This window comes from Rhinoraja longicauda, chromosome 3, assembly GCF_053455715.1.
Source record: "Rhinoraja longicauda isolate Sanriku21f chromosome 3, sRhiLon1.1, whole genome shotgun sequence".
Lineage (NCBI taxonomy): Eukaryota > Metazoa > Chordata > Chondrichthyes > Rajiformes > Arhynchobatidae > Rhinoraja > Rhinoraja longicauda.
In genome coordinates this window covers 30,088,194-30,106,394 of record NC_135955.1, presented here as the reverse complement: position 1 = coordinate 30,106,394, position 18,201 = coordinate 30,088,194, and the positions used below count along the sequence as shown (strand labels likewise).

Genomic DNA, 18,201 nt, shown 5'->3' with positions numbered 1-18,201 from the left:
ATGCCTTCTGTGGCAGAGAATTCCACAAATTCACAACTCTGGGTGAAAATGTTTTTTCTCATCTCAGATTTAAATGGCCACCCCTTTATTCTTAGACTGCGGCCCCTGGTTCTGGACTCCCCCAACATTGGGAACATTTTTTATGCATATAGCTTGTCCAGTCCTTTTATAATTTTGTACATTTCTATAAGATCCCCTCTCATCCTTCTAAATTCCAGTGAATACAAGCCCAGTCTTTTCAATCTTTCCTCATGCGACAGTCCCACCATACCGGGGATTAACCTCATGAAACCATGCTGCACTGCCTCAATAGCAAGGATGTCCTCCCTTAAATTAGGAGACCAAAACTGCACACAATACTCCAGATGTGGTCCTGTACAACTGCAGAAGGACCTATACTCAAATCCTCTCGTTATGAAGGCCAACATGCCATTAGCTTTCTTCACTGCCTGCTGTACCTGCATGTTTACTTTCAGTGACTGGTGTACAAGGACACCCAAGTCTTGTTGCACTTCCCTTTTTCCTAATTTGACACCATTGAGATAATAATCTGCCTTCTTGTTCTTGCCACCAAAGTGGATAACATGTTGCATCTGTCCACTCACTCAACCTGTACAAGTCAGTAAGCACAGGAACAGCCTCTTTGGCCAACAATGTATATTCCAAACATGATGCCAATACCAGCTCTTATCTGCCTGCACATAATCCATATCCCTCCATATCCATGTGCCTATCCAAAGGTCTCGTAGTCTACTATGGTATTTGCCTCCACCACACCGGCAGCACGTTCCAGGCACTCACCACCCTGTGTAAAATACTTGCCCTGCACATCTCCTTAAAAAATTGCCCTTTTAACTTTAAAGCTATGCCCTCTGGTATGTGATTTTAGGCAAGGCTGATATTGATTGCCTATCCCTAATTGGCCCCCAGAAGGTGTAACTAATAAACTGGGCAGTAATTAGCCATTAGCTAGATGGGATATTGCCTGTTTTTTTGGAAATGACATACCTGGGCAAATGACCACATTGCTGGGTTGATGCCAGTGTTGTAACTGTTCTGGAAGAGCCTCAGCCAGTTCTGGAGCACAGAGCTTTGTCATCTTTGATGTATCCTTTACCATGTCCAGTGCACTCTCTGGCCTAATTCTTGACTTTGCAATAAACAAATGAAATTAGCTGATAACTTGCTGCTGTGAAGTTAGGGATTTCAAGAGAAAGCTGAGAAGCCTCAGCCTTATCCTCAACACCCAAATGCTGAGGATGTTGAAGTATTTGGAGAGGTGTACTTATCAAAATGACTTGAGCAATGTTGAACATTCCTCAGTTACGTCCTGCTCAAATATGTGGTCAGACTGCAGAGCTTTGATTTGATCCATTGGTTGTGTTTTGGTTGCTGTTTATCATTCATGTTGTCCTGTATTGTAGCTTCATTCGGATGGGATCTCCTCATTTTTAGATATGTCTGGTGCGTGTCCCAGCTTACCTCTCTGAACTCAACGAAACAGGGTTGATTCGCTAGCTTCATCATAATGGCAGAGTGAGGGAAATGGTATGCACCTGGTGCAGTTTTCTGCTGCTGATGTTAGTCTACAGTGCCTCGTGGAGGACAGCTTTTGAGTAGTCAGGCCTTCTCTGTGTTTATCTCATTTAACATTCATTATTTTGCATAGCACAATGGAGGGTATGTTTGTTGTGAAGACAGGATAGTTGTGTAGTCACTTCTACAAATGCTCTCATGGACCTCTGCAAATGCCACTCTTGGAGATGACCAGTGAAGTTCTCCCACCCAAAGTATAGTGCGTGTCTTTCCTACTTTCAGTGTTTTTTCATACTGTCATTCAGTACTGGTTCATTAGCTGGGGAAGGACATTCGGTGGTAATCAGGAGGGAGGCTGCTTGCCCATGTTTAACCTAATGCCATGAGATTTCCTGAAGTCCAAAGTCAATGTTGAGGACTCCAAAGACTACTTACTCCCTGCCACCACCATCACTGTGTCACCACCTTTGATGGTTATGTTTTGGTTGGTGGACAAGATGTACTCTGTGATTTAATGAAAGAGTCTGGTAAATTGCTGGCAAGGTATTGCTGTGAGCAGAATTATGTTGATTCATTTGCTTGGTTCGTTTTCCGGACAGCTCTCACGACTTAGACATCAATCCGCAGATGTTTGTGAGGAGCACTTTGTCAGAATAATTGGGCTGGAAGCAACTTTGTATGAATTTCATGCCTATGTCAATGACAGATAAACAGTCCACTTTTATTTATTCTTTGTTTAAATGTAACTGTTGGCATAACTAAGCATTTAAGAGTCAATCATACGGGATGGATCTGGTGTCACGTATAGGTCAGGCAGATTCCGTATCAAGAATATTAGAGAATTCGATGGGTTTTTATGTCAATCTGGAAGCTTTTTGTGGTCCTCATTGATTAAATTCATCACTAAGACTGGTTGGTGTTTTTTTTCTCCAAATTCCAGATCATTAACCATATAGATTCCATAGCTGCGAAGATTTGGGTCTCTCCATTTTTAGTCAGATCTTTGTAATAAACCTGGTAATCCAATAATTGTAGTTTTCCTGATTTCTAATACTTATGGGGGGTTTGTAAGATTGAGAGGTGATATTATTAAACCACGTAAGATTCTGAGGGGGATTGACACGATAAATACAAAAAAAGCGTTTCCTCTGATGGTATTATAGAGAGTAACACCACGGAAATATGCCCTCTTAGTCGGGACTGACTATCAACCATCTATTTACACCAATCCTATACTAATCTATGTGGTCTCCTCTATTTAAAAATAAATCAAAATGTGTATAATACTGGAACTGTGCAGAAAATTCTGACGACATTTTCGGAGGCTGTTCAATTAGTCGTTACACAATTTTACCACACCCTTGCCACTTATGTGGCCCACTTGTGTTAACTCTCTTCCCCTATTTGGAGGGACGTCTCCATCACATCCTGCGCCCCATGTCCAGCAGCGGAAGGACCTTAGACTGTCACCCTCCCCCAGAGCCTTGGCGTTAGCTGCACCAAGCTTCAGTGTGTCCCTCAGCACGTACACCTGCAGTCTGCAGCGGCCAGTCGGCAACATTCTCCGATGGACATCACGCTCTGATGGGTGAAACCAAGCGCAGTATAAGAGACTACATTGCCGAGCACCTGCATTCTATTTGCAATGACCATCTGTTGCTCCTGGTTGCTCCACACCGACTTGTCTCTCTTTGGCTTCGTCCACCACCAGGGTGTGACCAATTCTTGAAACAACCTACTCAATCTTAATTCTATTGCAACGGAACAGTATGGATCCCCTCTTGCACGCCCATTGATATGTTTTCTAATTGTATTTTGCACTAATGTCTTGTTTTTATACTATTTTTTTTTCTTTGCAGTCTTGTATATATGTATGAATAATGGAAGTGTTTGTGTGTTTTCTATGTGCCAGTGGTGCTATTGCAAACAGGATTTTCAATGTACCATGTACCTCACTGCATTGGTGCACATAAACTTGACTTGACCTGGGCAAAACACAAAGTGCTGGAGTAATTCCACGGGTCAAACAACATCTGTAGAGGGAATGGATAGGCGATGTTTCTTGACGATATGGGGACGGTGTGGGGAAATGGTGCTGAGGACACGATTGGATGAAGTTTGCAGTGCTTTCTCAGTATTGCACCGGAGTATCAGTAGAAAATGTTATACTCAAGTCTTTTGTGTTGATTAGTACGGGTGTCAGAGGTTATGGGGAGAAGGCAGGAGAATGGGGTTAGGAGGGAAAGATAGATCTGCCATGACTGAATGGCGGAGTAGACTAGATGGGCGGAATGGCCTAATTCTGCTCCTATCACTTATGCTATTGTGGTGTCAAACGCATGACCTGCTAAATCACTGGTGATAACCCCCCTGCGCCACACTTAACAGCAAATCCAGTTCACTAAAATACAAGGAAATAAATGTTACAGATCTTATTGCAATGCGTTTGTTGGGTAAAACAGCCAGTTTTTATTTTAAAATAAATGTTACAGATCTTATTGCAATACGTTTGTTGGGTAAAACAGACAGTTACAGTTTCCTCTCGGAGTGGGCCAGGGTTCGGCTTTTGCCCTTGATAAATTTTGTCATGCCAGTACTATCGCCTAGAGGGAGTTCGCTCGAAGGATTGCTGACGTTTGTATTTGCATAGTGAAAGGAGAACGCAGCACTGCAGAGCGGCTGCAAAACATGGCAGTCGGGAAGGGGAAGCGAGATGAGATCTGTTAATTGTTTACTTGCGAGGCCGTAGATTAGCATTGTTACACGAAGTATGCACCGAACAAAAGGGGAGATTTTTTTTAAAAACACACCATGCAGCAAAAAAAATACACGGAGAAGAAATGGTTTGCGAAACGAAGTACCTAAGAATGGCCATACCTGGAGATAGGCTTGTTGCAGAAGGCTGCGGTTCACATGCAATGATCGCAAGGAGATACAAAAATCGATTTTATTTGATTCATGGTGCACTGGTATTCGTAACAATTTATATTAAAATACCTTATTTTCTAAATAGATTAACGTATTCTTCGTGCAGTCTATTTCCGTTTGCATCAGTTGAAATGTTATATGATAGATATATTGCATGCTAATAAAAATTCGGTAAAATGGCGCGTGATGGTCATGTGTTTATGATTGACAGGCATCCGGTGCTCTGCCTTGCTGTGTATTTCCTCTTACGTTCTACGGTTTCTTTTGTAACCAACTCATCTAATGAAATAAATGTTTACAGACGGAAATTGAACATATTTCAAATGCTGAAAATGATTTGCACCGACTGAACTAATTGCAAAATTACAAGGTTTCTTTGTTTTACAGCGGGAATATAGTTTTTTTTTATCGTGAGTGTATGAACATGTCAGATGTTATCCACTGATACAAGCTGAGTGAGTCAATGTCATTCATTACAGAAAAACGTTAATTTTCCATACAGGACATAAAAACACACCATGTGCAGTTTTTCTTTTTTGGGGGGGGGGGAGAGAATCAGCTCCATGTTAATGATTGCAATGACTCGTTAAGAAAAGCCGCGGAAAAAAAAGAAACAGACCTCCCCAAAGATGAAAACAACATCCCTTCGAGTCATATGAATGACCTGCATAATTTATGGAGTCTTTCCCTTCGCCTGAAAGAGCATCCATGCTTCTCCGTTTGTGTGGAGAATATCCTTTCCAACGAGAGGAGCTTGACTATAAAAAAGGCTGTTCAGAAAGGAAGAAGAGGGAGAGGGGGGGGGGTCCCGTTTATATTAATGGCAGTTTTCTTCCCCTGTCATTGGGCGGGATATTACATTGCATTTCTTTCGGCGGCATGTTACTTTAAAATTAACGATGTTTTTTTCCCTTTCCATCCACGGACTTTGCCCAGGATTGAATTTCATTGAGCGCATATTTCTACAAATATTTAACAATTCGCCTTTTGTGATATTTCACTGCCTATAATATATACGTGACTTGCCGCTTTGCAAACGCCAAAGATTATTCAATAAGGTTTTTAAATGTTTTTAAACGTCTTTTTAATTAACGCTTTGTGTGCGGTTAATTTATTTCGTAAATCTTAACATAGAAGGGCTGGTTTCAATTAATTACCCTGGTTCTTTAAATGGTCACAAAAACGCATACTGTTTGTAAGAGAAGGACTTCCAGAGACTCAAGGTTGCAGTCCTAGTGAGCAACTTGTGCATTTCTGTGAATGCACCAGGAGATGGCGGCTGCTGGAGGTTTTTGGAAAGTAGGTCATTTTGGTAACGTTGAGCTAATTATTGTCCTAAAACCACATCCATGTCTTGGTCACCAACACAGTCAAATAAGCCCATTTTCATCTGGTTGACCATCCAATCTCCAACCTCTAAACTTCAGGTCATCCGAAACTTTGCTGGTCTGACCCCATTCTTGCCCAAAGACATGTTTACCCACCAAGTCTGGGCTTGCTGGTTTAAATTAGATGCCAGCCAACAACTCCAATGTGAAATCTTCATGATCAAAAATACTACCTCCACCCCTTCCTAATTGTATAAATCTCTAGCCTTCACATACTGAGAATTCAGCATTTCTTACATTTATCTTGTTGTACATTCCACATTGTCATAATAGTGCAAATGGAAATGTGGCAAATACTGGAGGCCTAATTGAACTTGATAAATTATAATTCCATGGAATTGACATCAATCAACATCATTCCAATCACTCCAAATGCACTGAAGCCTGCAGTAGGCTTAATATGCAGTTGTACAGTAAGTCTAGTCTATAATGATGTTGTCTTAACCAGATAATTTCTTTTCATTTTAAAGTAGAGGATTTGTTGAAACCACCCAAGTAAACAATACTTGCTAGGAGATTTGTTACAATATAAATTGTACTAGTTCATGTACCAATTATATATTTTTAAATCAGTTAAAAAAGATTTAACATTATCAATTTCATATGATTCAGTGAGCATTATTGCAAGTACAATTAAATTTACTGTCAAATGTTAAAGTGTTTGCTTTGGAAATTATTGAATTTTATTTTGGTTCTTTGTAATCAACTGTAGTTTACTCACCTTAACACGTTACAATCTACGAGCCAAGTGCTTTATGGTGGTGCATTATCTTCCCTTGGGGAAAAAAGATGATATTGTTCACTCTTATACTGCGCTGTTGGGTGTAGTTTTTTGTGTAGGTCTTCTAGCTTTTCCACCAAATCCATGTTAGTGTTTACATGGCCCAGAGTGTCTCTCAGCAGGTGGATGGAGCAGATGGTGAGTGGGCTGAAGTGAAAGAATAATAAAGATAATTAAACATTTTCATATATAAAATGACCTAAATACTTCTAAGTGAGCATTAGGTTCTTTAAAGGATTCAGCTTCAAAACAAATTCAACATAACCACTGCTATTTTTCATATGATTCAGTGAGCAGCAATGGGAAGATATGGGATTGAACATAAACATGTTGAAACATCTGTATGTTAAAAAATGTCAAAAGGATGAAATATTTTCCTCTTTTAAATGGTTAAGTTTCAATCTGTAAGAATACATCTAATTAATCTTTTAAAAAGTAAACTATGTTTATTTAAAATATATCTATGTTTTTTTAAATGGTAAATTCATTCTGATTATGTTTGTCATAAGATGCATTGAAACTAATAGGTTTTTTTTGGACCTGTATTTCACATAAATCAATGTGAATAAAATCAAGTATCCCACTAAAAACACTACTAAAATAACAATTTACCTGGAAGACTTTTGAAATACTGGTTGTTGACATTGCAGTGAATAATCATGTTTTTAAGATTTATTGAAACAACATAGAATGTGTCCCTGGGGTTTCTTGAAGAATCGCGTTGTTTTATTGGGAGGACAGTAGACATCTACTTAGGCTAACTGGGAACAGGATTGGGATCAGTAATCAAATTTCACTGAGCAATTAAGGAAGTATTGCCAGTTCTTAATTGGGTTCATTATAATAAGCAATGTAGTGAACCTTAGAATAGTTACATATAGAAGGCAGTCATTGAGTTTGGGTTTGTTCTTTGCAGAGCAAACAACCGTGTTTCATTTCCTTTACGTGCAAGTTATTTCCCCTCAATTGATGATTTGATTCACTTTTGAAAGCATGAATTTACTGTTTCCACCATTCCTGACAACCACTCTTGGTAAAAGAAAAACCCTCGCAATCATCATTATCTTTATGCTTATGACATAAAGTGCTGAAATTCAGCAGATCAGGCAGCATCTCTTGAGAACATGGATAGGTGATGCAGGGTCTCTGAAGAAGGGTCCCGGCCCAAAACGTCACTTATCCACGTTCTCTGGAGATGCTGCCTAACCCTCTGGGTTACTCCAGCACTTTGGGCCATTGTTTGTAAACCAGCATCTGCAGTTCCTTGTGTCTCCATTATCTTTATCTTATTGTTCATCGATGATTCATTATTAATGGCAACTGCATCTCTCCATTTATCCTGTCTAAATCCATTCTGATCATGTGTACCTCTTTCAAAGCTACTTTCAATCAAGGGTCCAAAGTAAACCACTTCCTCACCAATCTAACTTTGTAGCTGAAATCCCTCCTTCCTGTATTGATGGAGTCAGCCAATGTTTCAGTAGCATATTTCTTGTTACCTGATCAAATACCAACATTGTTGTCATCTGTACAAATATTTACAAGCACATTTGCGCTACATATCAATAGAGGAAGCAGAGCACCAACAACCCGAAGAGCCTAATTGAAAAAGACCAGATATTTTAAAATTAATATAATATACTGTTGGTACACACTGAAAATAAAACAATTTAGATTCTTAGCCTTACATAACTTGAAATTATATTTGTTCCATTTTTCCAGTTTTGTCAATGTTTACCAGCCAAGATGATCATTCAGATAAATAAACTAAAAGCATGATTTCAGTTTGCAAGAAATTTCACCCATGTTTCTATTAATGCAAAATGAATATATTTTCTTAATAAATTAGGCAATGTTAATTCAAGAACGGTCAACCACTGGTTGGGATTGTTAAGACCATGTTGATACCTGTACGTTAAAATAAAAGTTAAAAGGGTCAGAGTTGTTATTAATTGGAGAAAGAGACATTTCACTTGGCTGGGGTGTCAAGAACAAGTTTTGTTCCCTGGCCATGAGGTGAGAAGACATTTTTTAAACCAATGAATGGGAATTCTTTGGAATTCTCTGTCCAATTGAGTATAAACAATTTAGATATTGAGAGAATCTAGGGATTAGTGCAGGAAAGTGACACCAAGATAAAAGATGAGTCATGATCATATTGAATGGCAGAACATGCACGAGGGCTGAACGCCTTCTTTTGGCTTTTGCTTCTTAGATATAGATTAAAGAGATAGGTACAGTTGAAAAAATGTTAGGTATTGTGAATTTTGGGAGTTTTGGAAATGTTAAGCCAGGAAAGTTAGTGGACGGAGTGAATGGTGAATAGAGTGAGATTGTCTTATTTTGTGCCAACTCTTATTGGGATTGGATGGCATTGAAATGATCAACAAGTATCTCCTCTTACAGCAAAGGCATTGTGTCATTAAAATCTTTGCTTTGGCTTCCAAGTGCACAAATTTGCGATTACTCTAACTCGTAAGTAACGTGCCTTACCAAAGTCATATTTTTACCCTGCAATTGTTACTCGTGTAACAAAAGTTTAAAAAGATGCAGAACACCAACTGCTAAGTTCACTGGCATTAAGGTGGAACACTAACTTTTACTTTTAAGATATAGTAACCGAAGTAGTCAAATGTAGCATAATCTGAAATGCTTCCTTTGTAATATTGGTCAAAACGTCGTAAGTCACACTGATGCCTTCTTCCATTTCTATAATGAGGTCACTGCCAACGAACGTATTTACCTTTCAAATCCATTGCTCATACAAATTGCCAAAGGATATCAACTAGCCTTGCGATTAAAATGGAGTGGGATATAAAGGGTGCACAAAATATTTAAATGTTACTGGGTCTAGAGGGTTTGAGCTATAGGAAGAGGCTGGGTAAAGGCTGTGCCTATTTTTACATGGAACATAGGAGGCTGAAGTATCATGTTTCAGCGATATACAAAATAGATACAGAGGGAAATAGATAAAATAAAGAGCCGCAGTCTTTTCCCCCGGGAAGGGGAGTCAAAAACTAGAGGCCATAGGTTTAAGGCGGGAGGGGAAAGATTTAAAAGGGACTTGAGGGGCAACTTTTTCTCCGCAGAGGGTGGTGCATATATGGAACAAGCTGCTAGATTAGTAGAGGTGGGTACAATTATGACATTTAGAAGACACTTGGATAGCTACTTGGATAGGAAAGATGCAAGTAAGTGGGACTAGCTCGGTTAAGCAACCTTGGTTAGCTTAGATAAGTTGGGCCTAAGGTCCTGTTTCTGTGCTGTACAGCTTCATGACTTTCAGTGGCTCAGTGGGTAGTTTAAAAAAAAATCTCTGAGCGAGGAGGTTGTGTGTCCTGCTCCAGAGATCTGAGCTCAACAATTCAATAGATGCTCTCATGCAATGTTGAGAGGGTGCTGCATTTCCATCTCTACATTAATGTAAATAAATACTATGGTAATATTTTGAAGCAGAATAAGATAATTGGCTCTGACTGTTTTGGTCCAATATTTATCCCTCAATTCACATTTATCAAGGTCATTGCCATCTTCTTGCTTGTCAGCACAATGTTCCCACTTTGCAACACTTCAAATTCACTTCATTGGTTGGAACATGCTATGGGACCTGGAAGTTGTCGCAGAAATTCAAGTCTTTTGTCTTTATGAATACATTTTTTCTAGTCGTAAGAGGTATCCACATACACCAGTTATGCTAATAGATTGAAAATATAAATCCAGATAAGTGCAATACAGTTTACAAGATTAAGATTTACTTTGCAAACTGGAATTACGAATATGACAAGTTAATGCAAAATATGAAATAAAAGCAAGATAGTCGAGTCAGTTTTGGTCCATGGAACCTCAATCTGATTCCGACCCCCTAAAATTTGCCAAGGGCATTAGATGGTGTTTGAAGGTATTGGTAGGACTTCGTAACGAAGAGCATGTTATTGCAGCATTAACTTTTAATGCTGTAGATGGGGTTTTGGAAGGGCATGTTCCTTTAACAGTATGTGATGTGGCTGCTTTGCTTGTTATCCATCGGTGGCAGCAGTGAGTCTTCTGTGTTTCCATTTCCACCCATGGTTCTCTCGCTCGATCTAAGCACTGCTTGCTGGTTGGCGCGGGCAAAGAAACTGGCGTTTGCTCACATTACCGACACATAGAGTGTAGATCGTCAAGACTGACTTCTTGCCTGGATTAACAAATTCATCATCTTAGACCATTTAAAATTAAAAAATGGATATGAAAAAGAGAATCCATTTGGAACTGCGGAACAGAACGCCGTCTGATGTAAGCTCCCTCCCTCTTCCTCACTGTAATTTTGTAACTAACATTTTCTGGGTGTTAGTTTTGTTGGCGTTACTTTAACAATATTAAGGTAGTCGTGACCCTTTGGTGACCACATGGTTTACATTTTATTTCTTTTGTAGCGGGACTATAAATTTAGAAAAGCGAGTTTATAAAGGAGGAGGGGGAGATTTTAAACAAATATAGAGGAATATATTTAAAAATATTTAAGTATCAAAAGAGTGAGGCGGGAGTTGCGGCTGTGTTGCAATTTAACTGTTTGAAAGCTGGTTTTGTTTTTGGAGGAGCGGAATTAATGGGAACTTTCTGCTGTAAAGGGGGGCGGATCGCCTCTCAGGACGTGGAGGGATGAAGGAGACATCGTCTCTCTCCCTGGAATTTTTTTTGTAAGGCACTGGAAGCCATATTTGTAACATATAGTCAAGGCGCCCTTTTAAAGAGAGCATGGGGAGGGGGTTAATCTCCATGGAGAGTTATGTTTTTATTTATTTTTAATTTGGTAAGACACTGGTCTTTGGTGCGTTTTTCTGGATCAGAATACACTCTATCTCACCTACAATCACCACATGCCCCCCCCCCCCCCCCCCCGTTCTAATATTTGTGACAAGGGTCAAGTATTAAATATGTAGCTTCGATTTGTGTTTATTAAGGGGAAGGGTGGTACAATTTTAAACAACCCAACATCGCGCGACTACAGAGATGACGACAAGTTCATGATTTGGTTTATTCAATTTGGGTCAAATTAGTTGCAAAAGATAAATCTGCTCAGTAAACTTTTTTTTTGAAGGGGGCGCGAGGAAGAATTGCTGTATCGTTTCCTTTGGCATAAGGAACATCGGTTGGTGGCTTCCCGCCACGCGCGGCATTGGTTTTCCGAAGGTGTTTTGCTCGGGGAGAGAAATATTTGCCTTCAGCGAAATCCACAACAGAAGTGATGGAGGGTTAGCATTAATATCTTTCTTTTTGGCCACCGATTTGGTTTACGAAATGATCCGCTGTGGGTGGATGGGTGTTGGGTGAAAGATCCTCCAGCGAGATACTTGCGAGAGTTCGCCATGTTGGTGGCACGTTTTCTACCCGAGCAGCACTTTAAAGACTCAATTCTTTTTTAATGTTTTTTTAAAAAGAGCTTTAACAACATATTACGCCTGCAAAAGTTTCTTGAAATCCAATTTGACTCGTTGGAAGAGGAGTTGATGTGTAGCTTTAAAACAATTTATGCGTTGCTGTTGTGGCGAAACGGCGTGTCTTTACGCTCTTTAGTCGGAATGGAGCCGCCTGGTTGCCTACCGAGGCAAGCCGGCTCCAGGTGCTTTTTGAAACGGGCGAGCGAATCACGCTACATTGTAATCCGGGCAACGATCAAATTCCCACCCCCAGTTATTGCCGGAACGCACCGCTGCCTCTTTTGCTACATCACGTTCCGAAATGGAACCATCAAAGGCGCCGCCAAAGTATCCCTGGAGCGAGAATGTATCCATTCTGCAAATGTCGCCGTGTTCTAACCATTACAGAGGAAGTGGGGGAGAAGGGTTGACGTCATTGGACAGTACATCCACCACTGGGGTAGACGAGGAAGAAGCTGTTTCATAAATTGTGCAAGTAGGAACTGCAGATGCTGGTTGAGTTACTCCAGCTTTTTGTGTCTATCTTCGGTTTCATAAATTGTCGCTTTCTGACTGTGACCCTTAAGTTTATTCTCTCTCAAACATCCCACCCTCCCCAACACACGTCGAGTTCGCACGACATTGAAAGCAAATTAACAAAGTCTGTGAGGAGGTTAAAGGTAATATGGAAATGCGTAGTGGAATCGGTCAGTGTCTGAAAAGGCGATATTTGTGGAGGATATTTTGTTGGCACCTCGATTGATGCCGATGTGATCATAAACGGCCTCTAGGAATATTCTACAGGGCTGCTGCCTGACCCGCTGAGTTACTCCAGCACTTTGTGTCTTTTTTATTGATTGATACCGATATATTTGTTTTTAAAGACCATGGCTTTTTTCATCTTAGGACATAATTAGCGGTAACTATCAAGTTCGGACATGATTGACAAAAAAATATCACTTATTACGTCCCATCCCAGTAGTTCTGGGATGGTTGTACCTTATGAACATCATGAATTTTAATCAACAAATAAAATCCTGCAGGTGCTAAAAATCTGAAATAAAAACAAAAAGAACTACTGGAATCATCATGTTTGCTGAAAGAAAAACATTTAATGTTTAAGCTTTCATTATGAGTTCTGTTGTAAGGTAATGGAATCAGAATTGTGTAGTGCAAACGCAGGCCCTTTGGGCCAGCATGTTCATCGCAACGTGAACTTGTTTCAAATAGTTCATTGCAACTATTGAAAAAATAACGTATCTATGTTAATTCTATTCATCCATGTCTAACCTGTTGCCTTCAATGCTTTTGTTCCTTCGGGCTGAAACATTCTCAGGTTCTCTCTCCATTGTTGCTGACTGACCTCCAACACCTTTTCTATTTTTATTTCTGTATATTAATCATCTCACTGTTGTTCGGTGTGCACATAACTGCTTGGGACTGCAGCTCCGGAATATCCTCCCTCACCCCCCTCCCAAAACCTCTCCTTGTTTAAAATGTTAAATCATATCAGTTTTGAAGAGCAAGCTTTTGGTCAGTTGCCTTCAATGCACATGTTTTACAATGGGCCCTCCCCATTAAATACAATGCAGCATAAAATCTACACTTGTGGCATAATAGTACAACTGAAGCTCTCTTATTCTGGTGTCACCATTAAATTGCATACTTGCCTCTCGGTCAATAGTACTTTAAAAAAAAAAATGGTTATCAAAAAATACTTTATTCAAGGAATAAATATATACAAAACATGTTCCTTCCAAAACTCCATCCAACATTCTTGGAGGCTATACATACATTCAACACAGATATTCAATACACCAATTATACAAAATTACTCCCCACCGTTGCCACTCCTGTGGCTCACTGGTGTGGAATCCCTTCCCTTATTTTGAGGGCCTCCCATGTCCAGCAGCGGAAGGACCCTAGACTGTGGTCCTCCCCCACAGAGCCTTGGCTTTGTTGCACCAAGCATCAGTGAGCCCCTCAGCACGTACTCCTGCAGTCTGCGGTGGGCCAGTCGGCAACATTCCCCAACGGACGGCTCGCTCTGCTGGGAGGTCAATAAAGCTCGGGTAGACCAAAGAGCATCTTTCATCGAGTTGATGACCTTCCAGCAGCACCCAATGTCAGTTTCTGAATGCGTCCCTGGGAACAGTCCATAAATCATAGAGTCCTCTGTTACGGAGCTGTTCGGAATAAATCGTGACAGGGACCCTTGCAAAACTCTCCAGACTCTCTTTGCAAATCCACACTTTGCGAAGAGGTGGACAACCATCTCCTCTCCATAGCAGCCGTCCCAAGAGCAGCGTGCGCTGGAGGTGAGGTTCCGGCGGTGCAGGAAGGATCTGACAGGGAGGGCTCCCCTCACCGCCAGCCAAGCCAGGTCTTGGTGCTTGTCGGTGAGTTCTGGCGATGAGGCATTTCGCCAGACTAGCTGGGCAGTCTGCTCTGGGAACCACGCCACAGGATCCATGGAGGCATTTCCCTGCAGTGCTTGCAGGACGTTCCATGCTGACCACTGCCCGATTGACTTGTGAAAGGAATTGGTCCGGAGGAACCTTTCCACGAGCAACAGATGGTGCGGCAATGTCCAGCTGACTGGCACACTGCTTGGCATCTGCGCCAGGCCCATCCTTCGCAACACCGGGAACAGGTAGAACCTCAGCAGGTAGTGGCACTTGGTGCCCACGTGCCTTGGCTCTACGCTCCGCCTGATGCAACCGCACACGAAGGTGGCCATCAGGATGAGGGCGACGTTGGGCACGCTTTTACCCCCGTTGTCTGCCGACTTGTGCATTGTTGCCCGTCGCACCCGGTCTATCCTCGACCCCCAGATGAAGCGGAAGATCCCGGGTGATCCCTGCGGCGTAGGAGGGAGGGTCAGGCCACACTTGCGCCAAGTACGGCAGCCCCAAGAGCATCTCGCACCTGATGACCAGTTTTTTTCCCGTGATAGAGAGGGAGCGCTGCTTCCACAGCTCCAGCTTCTTCCCCACCCTGGCTATCCGCTCCAGTCAATTCTTGTCATACGCCTCAGCCCCCCGAACCAGATCCCCAGCACCATCAAGGAGTCTGGCTTGATGGTGGGGATGGAAGATCGGTCGGGCCAGTTGCCAAAGAGCATGGCCTCGCTCTTCCTGCGGTTCACCCTGGCTCCCGTGGCCGACTCAAACTGGTCGCAGACGCTAATTAATCTGCGGACCGACCCTGGATCCAAGCAGAAGATGGCGAGATCGTCCATGTACAGGGATGTTTTGACCTCAGTGCCCCCACTGCCTGGCAATGCCACTCTTCTTATGCTCGAGTCCTTCCTGATGGACTCGGCAAAGGGTTCAATACAACAGACGAACAAGACGAGAGAGAGGGCAACCCTGCCTGACTCCAGACCTGACGGGGAAGCTGTCTGATTCCCACCCATTGATTTGGACTGCAGGTGTAGAGCAGTTGCATCCAATTCCTGATTCCCTCCCCAAAGCCCATTTTGGAGAGCACGTCCCTCATGTACGTGTGCGATATCCTGTTGAAGGCCTTCTCCTGGTCCAAGCTGACCAGGCAGGTATCCACCCGTCTGTCGTGCACGTAGGCAATGGTATCTCTCAGCAGCACCAGGCTGTCTGAGATTTTCCTGCCAGGTACAGCACAGGTTTGATCCGGGTGGATCACCTGTCCCAGAGCAGACTTGACCCGGCTGGCGATGGCCTTAGACAGGATCTTGTAATCTACACTTAACAATGTGATGGGTCTCCAATTCCTTATATCATTCATCTCCCTCTTCTGCTTGTAGATTAGGGTGATGCTATCCTTCCTCATAGAGTCTGACATGCTGCCGGCTAGACGCATGTCATTGTACACTTCCAGCAGGTCCTGGCCCACCCAGTCCCACAGAGCCGAATACAATTCGGCCAGTAAGTCATCGTTCCGGGAGTTTTATTTGAGTCAAAGGAATGGATGAAGCCAGTCAACTCTTCCAGGGTCAGTAGTTGGTCCAGATTCTCCCGCTTCCTGTCCTCCAAGACCTCCGTGAGAGAGGACAGGAAGTTCTGGGAGTCGTGCTGTCTGTGGTCTTTCTGTCGTACAAATCATTATAAAAAGGATCTGCAGATCCTCAGCATGTCCGTCTGCAAGGATGTTACTGAGCCGTCCTCCTCCCTATGGCTGTTGTTCACAGAGCCCCCCTGTGAACCTTATGGAAGAAGAAGCATGAGCACGTCTCATCCTGCTCCACGTGGGGGACCCTGGACCGGAAGATGATCTTGGAGGATTCGGAGATAAAGAGCCGAGCTTGCCGGCCCTTCAACTCTCTAAGTTCCTCCCTCACATCCACCCCTCTCGACTGCAGAAGGAGCAATTGCTGCAAATCTGTCTGGAGTTGACACAATTTCCTCTTACTCTGTCTTGCTCTCTGAACCCCTTTGGAGATGAAGAATATCTTGATATTCTCCTTGGTTGCTTCCCACCAGAGTGTTGGGGTGTCAAAGAGGGGCATAACAGTTCTCCAACATGCGTAGTCCCTCTTTAGCTCCTTAATGTTTCTGGGGTTAACAGCTCCACATTTAACTTCCACGTCCCTCTGCCTGCCTTCCGGCCCTCCTGTAGGTGACAGGAAGCCTGAAGGAGGCAGTGGTCAGAAAAGAACACCTGCGTAAGGTCGGTGTGTCTGACCGTGAAGAGGAAGTCTATCCGGGACCGCGCTGAATTGTGTCTCACTCTGGAGAACTGTGGATAAAATGAAGGTTGCCAATCCAGTGCAGTACTGAAGGGGTGCTGTGCTTGAGGGCAATGAGGCATTAAAATGAAGCCTTATCTGCCCTCTTGCGAGATCGCAGAGCATTGTTCAGAAGGAAAAACAAGTGGCTAATCTTGTGCCTTTGCCAAAAATTATCCCTCAGCCATCATTCAAAGCAGTTATCTGGCCAATAATATATTGCTAATTGTGAGAACTCGCTGTTTGCTAATTGGCTGACACTTTTCCTACAGTATGACTATGGCTTAATTGGCTGGAAAGCTCTTTTGGCATGCCTAGTAGTCTCAAAAGGTGTATTTCTCCACTGTATTTGTTATAATAATGCCCTTATTAAGAGATGTAAATTGGTAATGATTTTGATACCAAATTATCCTGATTACGCTTGCCATATTCTCATGTTCCAGATATGTTGGGTGGCATATTCCTTTTAATTCTTTAGATTATTAGGTGTGGTGCTGCTGCAACCTGATTTATTTTTGCTGGTGCACAGCATTCTGCGTAACTGGACCAGTGCCATAAATCTTCCTTGTACAAGCTCTATGCTAAGTGTGGCTTTGAGGTTTACAATTTAATTGCTATGAGTAAAAGCATCTAGCGATTGAGATTTGTTTAAAAAAATAATAAGTTTAGCAAAGCCCGAAGGTTATTTAAATGAAAGTTATCTGAAAAGTTTGTCACATGCAGGTGAGAAAAGAAAAAAGTGCATTTATTTAGTACCTTTTGTTTCCATTTTGGAGTGATCCAAAGTGTTTTCCAAGATGTGCACAGAAAGCTCCCTGAGACAATTCAATAATGTAGAGGTGATCGGCGTCACTAAAAGATTAAGAATATATGTTGGCCAGGAGAACGGGCCTCTCCTTTTAAATAGTAAAAGGGAACCATTTCACCTCCATCTGATGGCAGAAGCTATCTCATTTTTATTGTTGCATCCCAAGACATTGGGCTAGGAATTCTCTATTGCAGCTCAAAACACAAAATCATGGCTCTGGTTGAAAATGCTACCGTGCAGAAAGCCCACTTTGATGTCTTTGCACCTCTTGGGGAAATTCAGCTCCTGACTTTTTGCTGTGATCATTGGTGTAACGAAAGCCTGTTAATGTAAGTGTCACCAGACAGTCGCATTCTCCCCCCTCAATCAGGGGGAATTCGTCCCCTCTGGGGTGCAACCGTCAGATTAGTTCCATCTGAAAAGGCAACAGCAATGCGACTTGCACGCAGAATAACCAGGCTTTAAAATTTCCCTGAAACTCTGCCATTTTAAAGGGTTAACATTCAAACTTCACGTTCCACTGAAATTCCTGACCTCCCTTGACCTTGTAGGCAGCCTCTTAACTAATGAAAGGCAGGGTCTCGGTGACTCTCAATCCATTTGCCTCAGGATCATTCTAAGCTACTGCTGCTGATCTTGGCTAGATCTCACAGTTC

The 18,201-nt window shown here is 42.2% G+C and overlaps 1 protein-coding gene across 3 annotated transcripts in view; it reads left to right on the top strand.

Moving 5' to 3' along the window:
• Positions 1-4,194: 4,194 nt before the first annotated feature.
• anp32b (acidic (leucine-rich) nuclear phosphoprotein 32 family, member B) overlaps positions 4,195-18,201 on the top strand; it is a 47,868-nt gene continuing 33,861 nt past the window's right edge. The window contains exon 1 of one of the 3 annotated variants that reach the window (XM_078395557.1): positions 4,195-4,505. In XM_078395557.1, the coding sequence (XP_078251683.1) occupies positions 4,377-4,505 (129 nt within the window). In that variant the 5' untranslated portion in view covers positions 4,195-4,376. Of the gene's footprint in view, positions 4,506-10,672; positions 10,909-12,205; positions 12,713-18,201 lie in introns of those variants that run through there. The other 2 variants (XM_078395563.1, XM_078395552.1) reach the window with 2 other exon arrangements.